Source organism: Rhinichthys klamathensis, unplaced genomic scaffold, assembly GCF_029890125.1.
Source record: "Rhinichthys klamathensis goyatoka isolate OS25496 unplaced genomic scaffold, OSU_Roscu_1.1 h1tg000330l_1, whole genome shotgun sequence".
Classification (NCBI taxonomy): domain Eukaryota; kingdom Metazoa; phylum Chordata; class Actinopteri; order Cypriniformes; family Leuciscidae; genus Rhinichthys; species Rhinichthys klamathensis.
In genome coordinates, this window is record NW_026606845.1 from 889,698 (window position 1) to 896,715 (window position 7,018).

A 7,018-nucleotide genomic window follows, 5' to 3' on the forward strand; every position below is an offset into this window, starting at 1 on the left:
GGGAACTCATGTGCCCCGAAATCGCGAGATGTAGAGGAAAACATTCCACTGTAATTTAAATTAATTAGATTATACATATAATTTGGTAGTAAAAACATAAAGTGTTGCACATTTTATTGGTGCAAAGATGAGTATGGCCTATTTTGTACAACATTTGCAACTGTTTTTATCACTTAATTAGAAGCACCACAATTTTAAATGAGTGTCTTCTGTTAGCTACATAGCAACTACTGAACAGACATGTAGACGTTTATTTTAAAACTCAAAGTTTTAAAAGTATAATAAATAAAAGCTCTGTAAACACTTGGACCAAATAGAGGAAATGCGTCATGCAAGTAGACAAGTGGTCAAGTGCAAAGACCGCAAGTGTGGGTATTTGGACAAGGCAGATCTTTCCCACTGCAGATATCACTGAATCCACCCCAGACACAAATTGGACATTCTGATTTTTGACTTTTAAAATACAATGAATCTCAACAATGGTAACATGCCTCATGCCGCAATGCATGCTGGGAGCCACAATAATATAAAACGTATGGCTCCCAGCATGCATTGCGGCATGAAGCATGTTACCATTGTTGAGATTCATATGCTGATTCTTGATGTCTGTGTCTTGGAAAAAAAAATCCCCATATTGTATTTTAAAAAGTCAAAAATCAGAATGTCCGATCTGTGGCAAGAGAGTATTGTTAGTGAATATAATGTATTAACATCATATAACCACTTTTGGACAGTGATGAGATAAGTGCATTATTCTATTTTTTGTTGTTGAAAACTATATCACCTGATCATCATTGTTTTTGGCTTTCTTTGTAACAAACTACATGTTTTGGTAAAATCTGTTACAAAAACCACAAACTCAGAATAAAAGCCAAGAGTCAAATCTGACCAACTAAAGGAAACACTCATCGTCATAATGGTGATCAAACATTGTCAATAAATCATCAACATCTAAACTTCTGTTAATTCTCAATAAGACCTTCTGTAGAATTAACAGAAATAAAGTCAGTCTGGTTAGTAATAAGTGAAGCTGGTAATGCTGTTTGTGGAGTTGTTTAATCCTCCTCTGCTGAGAACTAGAGATTTAATGTCTTTTGTCTACATTTGATTTCATCTAATGCCGAGTTCAGACTGCACGATTTTAGCCCTGATTTTGGCTCGCCGACAGGTTTTGAGAAATCGCCGACAAATGCCCGAAATCACAGGCAAATCGGTGCTCGTTCACGCGAGTGACAACCACGCAGTGTGAATGAGCAAAGACGCGATCTGAGAGAATCACCGACGAGTCGCCGACGCCCGTGAGATATTTGGCATGCTAAATATCTGGACCTGTCGGCGATTCACAATCCTGCTGTGTGAATGTGTTCTGACTGAAAACTACATCGGCGATGACCGAAAGCCAATGAGAGAGCAAGATACAGGGAGGAGAAGGAGGAGTTATAGACCAGAATATCAGTATTTTAATAGATAGGCCTATATTTACAATTATATTAAACAGAAACAAAGCACAAACATTTTCATGACCAGCAGCAACAGCAGGACATTTGCAAAATTATTTATTTACCCCCAACTCTCTTTGCAAAACACAGTCCTTGCTCCCCTCGTCTTCCCAACCATTTCCTGCATAAACTGTTTATTTATTTTTTCATTTTCGCTACAAATCAGTGCACAGACAATTTGTAGGCTATCATTATTAATAACAAATTCAGTGTCGCGCGAGAACTCCGGTCTCACGCACGCGTGATCTTCCGTTATTTCCTATCACTTCTCGCGTTTGTTTGGTTGTGAAACGTAGTTTGCGGACCAGGCAGAAGTTGTCGGCGATTCTTTCTTTTGTAAAGTCATGCAGTGTGAAACCTCCTGTCGCCGATCCATCGTGCAGTGTGAACACAGCAGCAACTGAATGTTACCCCAGATAGTCATGCAGTGTGAAAACAACAGTGACCCGATTATTTTGAAAATCGTGCAGTCTGAACTCGGCATAAGGCTGTGGCTAGAAGTCAGTTGTAGTTCTTGTGTTTATCTTTTTTTTCTGTTCTTGTTGTTTCTCTTTCCTTCAGTGATTCTGCTTGTTGACAGCAGGTGTTCATCATTAATGCCCAATCATCACTTAATTAATCACTTAGGTATCTCATTAACTTTAACTCTGATTCAGGCCATGTCCACACGGACACGGGTATTTTTATAACCGGAGTTTTTCCTACAGCGTTTTAAAAAAAAATCCCGTCCACACATGCTCGGTCTCTGTCAACATGAAAACGTAAAAACACACAATCAAGCGTGGTCAAGAGCATGCCACGCCAGCAGGCGGCGATATAAACCTTAACCCTAAAGCCACGTTGGCCAATCAGAAGCGCAAATCTGATGTCAAACACAGCTGATAACGGCCCACACTCTGACGTCGCAAGGCAAAAACCCCGGTTTCACTGTCTACACGACAACACTGTAACCGGCGTTTCTGAAAATCCTCACCCTGGCAGGGGCTTTCAAGAATGTTCGGTTTCAGTGTGTTTTCGTGTGGACGAACGGCCGAACCGCGTAAAAAAAAGTCACGGTTATAAAAATACCCGTGTCCGTGTGGACAGGGCCTCAGAGTTATTTTAAGTCTCTGTAGAGTGGGACCAAATGTTCTCTGAGCAGAGTTCATTTAACTCTGGGGATTTTGCTGTGTAGTTGTCGTCCACTCATTAGATTTAGGTCTGTGGTGGCCTCGCAGGTTAGAGAAGGGCGCCGGGGTGTCTGGTCCGAACGTCCAGAACCTACATAGAATGTCATACGCACACACACACAAATAACAGACACTAGCAAATAACAGCTCCCATCAAGGCTGAAGAGAGTCTGAGCTCCTTATTATCAGTTCAGTATACCAAAACATAATGCTAAAACATTCACTCGTTTGGGAGAAAAATAGATAACTGGCATTTACTCCCAAGGAAGGAAATATACTGGAAAGAATACATTTTAATACAACAATTAAAGTTCGATATAGTAACGCTCAATATAGCTTGACCATATGTACAACGAAGAATCATATGTGTCCACGCTGCCTTTAGGACCCTCTACTGATCCCAGAGAAAGGGACAAACGGCCTTGTGGGTTACGTGGCCTTCGTGTCCTGCGTGTACTACGTGCAATCTCAAAGTAAGATTGGAATGCACCTAAAAGAAACTGGTTACTTACATCACATGCATTTAAGAAAATATCATTTCACAAGCACAAAGAATAAAAATGATTATGTGATAATGAATATATTTGATTATTGATTTTTATAAAGGAAGTATATAAGCATTCAGAAGGATATATGATTATAGATGTATTTGAAGAGGCAAGGGATTTTGACCAACCCTTCACTCTGCTCTCGGTGGGACGAATTAGGAGGCGTGCATTGCATTGAAGGGAGCTCTGAAAAGCGGCAGCGCAGCCAAAGGATTAAAACAGATGTGCAAGTGAGCCCACTTAAAGCACTGGGCGGGATAAATGACTCTTGCGCCTGACGCAAATCTAAAATGAGTTGGTCTGAAGTCGCTACATTACTCATGTGGTTTGGGCGTAACGTGAAATAAACCAATCAGAGCGTCATCTCACATTCCCTTTAAAAGCAGGCGCGCTTGTCCCATGGCGGATTGCTATTATAATGGCGGTTTTGCCAGACGCGCGCCAGGAGCGGTTCACAGCCGAGGAGAGCAACGTTCTCGTCAGCGCCGTAAAAGACAGAGAAGTGGTGTTGTTTGGGGACGGAGAAACACACCCAAATTAGCTTCGGTTAAACAGGAGTATAATAATTTGGGTAAATGTGTAAGCTATATGTGTGCCTATTTTTCAATTCTACATGGACACCACAATGATTTCCCTCGTGTGGAATAGTTTTCCTTGTAATTATGTATGGTTTGCAAAAGTGGGAACTGCTGCGTCTGTGTATGAGAGAAGCAAAGTGTGTGTGCGTAGTGCACACACTACATTATGGCCAAGCATGCGCCCCTAAAATAGCATCTGAATAACGCGCCACTGACTTTAGACTTGGTTTTTCCTTTGTGGAGGGAAAAGTCCGCTGTGCGTCGGGTGCAAAATAGGAATGATACATGGGTCAGTGTACAAAGTCAATTGCGCTGGGTGCAAGATAGGGCCCTATATGTAACAATGAGACCAAACTGACAAGACTTGTTGAAAAATAAGCCACTGTTCATTTGTTGTAGGTGTTGATAGTGACATCACTCAGAATGGCTCATCCTCTTCCTCTGATCGTTCTTCTCATGATTCACGGTTAGTCAGTGCAACACTTTAGAAACACCCCAAGATAAATTGGATAATTTTTTTATGCACATGATGCTGCTAAATTGTTCAGGATGAATTCTGTGTTTCAGGGGTTTCTAGTGCTGGTTGGGGTGTGAGTTACAGTCCTTCACACATCTGTGCACTAAAGGACTCAACAGTGATAATGAGATGCACTTATACATACCCTACTGGACATCAGATAAAGGAAGTGTTCTGGACCAAAGATGCTATAAGAGGTGTTGAGCCTCGAGATCTGTCTAATGACACTGAATACAGTCAGAGGCTTCAGTATCTGGGAGATAAACAGCAGAACTGCACCGTCAGACTGAGTCATGTGACACTGAAGGATTCACACATGTACTATTTCAGATTCATCACTGATAAAGACAAATGGACTGGTTATCCAGGAGTGACTCTTACTGTCACAGGTGACTTTGATGAAGTTTATCTCTTCTTCTGTGCATTATGTTGAATAATAATCAGTGTATGACAGCAGCACTAGATCTAATGTGTGTGTTGTGTTCAGATCTTCAGGTGGAGTCTCCTGAGAGAGTGACAGAGGGAGATTCAGTCAGTCTGACATGTAAAAGCAGCTGCGCTCTGACTGACAGAGCAACATTCATCTGGTACAGAAACTCACAGCCATTAACTGAGAGAAGAGACAGAAACAATGAACTCCTGCTGCAGTCAGTCAGAAGAGAGGATTCAGGCAGATATAGCTGTGCTGTAGACGGACACACTCACGTCTCTCCTGCTGTTGAGCTCAATGTCATGTGTGAGTGCAGATTAATTTAGTCTTTTTTTTTAATTAGGAGATTGGGTTTGAATGAGATGATTTAAGGTTTTAATTTTTGTCCTTTTAGACCCTCCAAAGAGTGTCTCAGTGTCCATTAGTCCATCTGGTGTAATAGTGGAGGGAGATTCAGTGACTCTGAACTGCATCAGTGACTCAAACCCTCCTGCAGAAATCCGCTGGTTTAAAGGAGGAACGATTGTAGGATCTGGAAGAATCTTCAGCATCTCAAAGATCAGCTCTGATGACAGTGGAGAATACAAGTGCAAGTCCATCAATGAACATGGAGAGAAATACTCTGATGCTGTGACTTTAAACGTCATGTGTGAGTAAATGATGGTTCAGTCACTATGATGTCAAGTTTAATATGATTGTTAATGGTATAAATGTTTCTCTGTTTTAGACCGTCCCAGGAACGTCTCAGTGTTGATGCGTGGATCTGGTGTAATAGTGGAGGGAGATTCAGTGACTCTGAACTGCATCAGTGACTCAAACCCTCCTGCTCTGAACTTCAGCTGGTTTAAGGAGAATGAAACCTCAGCTGTTGGATCTGGACAGAGTTTCAGTGCACTACAGAGTGGACGCTTCTACTGTCAGGCTCACAATCAACATGGATCTCAGAGATCAGACGCTGTAACCGTCACAGTTAAAGGTAGAGCGGCTCATATACTTATGTCTCTTTCTAAAGTGATTCAAATGAATCTGTTCAGATATTTTACTCTTTTGTCTCAGTTGCAGGACGTCTGGTGATATTATCCATATCCATTGGAGGGGTTTGTGGAGCTGCAGTGATCATTACGATGTTAGTGATTTGGTAAGGTGTATATGTGTGTGTGTGGGTGTGTGTGGGTGTGTGTGTGTGTGTTGGTGTGTGTGTGTGTTGGTGTGTTTGTGTGTGTTGAATTCAGTGAGACATCATGATGAATGTGAGCTAAGGCAAGATTTCCCATCCTATCTTTCCACACTGACAGCTACTCAGTTATGCCGAGTTCAGACTGCAGGATTTTGGCTCGCCGACAGGTTTTGAGAAATCGCAGACAAATGCCCGAAATCACAGGCAAATCGGTGCTTGTTCACACGAATGACAATCACACAGTGTGAATGAGCAAAGACGCGATCTGAGAGAATCGCCGACGAGTCGCCGACGCCCGTGAGATATTTGGCATGCTAAATATCTGGACCTGTCGGCGATTCACAATCCTGCTGTGTGAATGTGTTCTGACTGAAAACTATATCGGCGATGACCGACAGCCAATGAGAGAGCAAGATACAGGGAGGAGGAGGAGGAGTTATAGACCAGAATACCAGTATTTTAATAGATAGGCCTATATTTACAATTATATCAAACAGAAACAAAGCACAAACGTTTGCATGACCAGCAGCAACAGCAGGACATTTGCAAAATTATTGATTTACCCCCAACTCTCTTTGCAAAACACAGTCCTTGCTCCCCTCGTCTTCCCAACCATTTCCTGCATAAACTGTTTGTTTTTTTCATTTTCGCTACAAATCAGTGCACAGACAATTTGTAGGCTCTCATTTTTAATAACAAATTCAGTGTCGCGCGAGAACTCCGGTCTCACGCACGCGCGATCTTCCGTTATTTCCTATCACTTCTCGCGTTTGTTTGGTTGTGAAACGTAGTTTGCGGACCAGGCAGAAGTTGTCGGCGATTCTTTCTTTTGTAAAGTCATGCAGTGTGAAACCTCCTGTCGCCGATCCATCGTGCAGTGTGAACACAGCAGCAACTGAATGTTACCCCAGATAGTCATGCAGTGTGAAAACCACAGTGACCCGATTATTTTGAAAATTGAACTCTGAACTCGGCATTAGTTATTGAATGAGGAAATCTGAAGCTCACATCATTACTGCTTTAAATCCTGAAGATAGACCAGATTTCATCACATTCAAAGTGGCAGTGCCATGTCCTATAGAGAAATACCATTAATTCAA

General features: G+C 41.9%; 1 protein-coding gene across 1 annotated transcript; it reads left to right on the forward strand.

The window, feature by feature from the left end:
* The first annotated feature begins 3,311 nt into the window (after positions 1 to 3,311).
* LOC130105927 (B-cell receptor CD22-like) lies at positions 3,312 to 5,883 on the forward strand. Its single transcript, XM_056272115.1, has 5 exons — positions 3,312 to 3,446; positions 4,343 to 4,700; positions 4,799 to 5,047; positions 5,136 to 5,390; positions 5,798 to 5,883. The coding sequence occupies exons 1-5, from the start codon at positions 3,312 to 3,314 to the stop codon at positions 5,881 to 5,883; spliced, it is 1,083 nt and encodes a 360-aa protein (XP_056128090.1).
* The last annotated feature ends 1,135 nt before the right edge of the window (positions 5,884 to 7,018 follow it).

Excerpts from the sequence above, each read along its gene's own strand:
- LOC130105927 (XM_056272115.1), top strand. The coding sequence starts at position 3,312 with ATGTATTTGAAGAGGCAAGGGATTTTGACCAACCCTTCACTCTGCTCT. Across the intron at positions 3,447-4,342 it reads GGATTAAAACAGATGTGCAA|GATGAATTCTGTGTTTCAGG; the intron begins GTGAGCCCACTT and ends TAAATTGTTCAG. Across the intron at positions 5,048-5,135 it reads TGTTGAGCTCAATGTCATGT|ACCCTCCAAAGAGTGTCTCA; the intron begins GTGAGTGCAGAT and ends TTGTCCTTTTAG.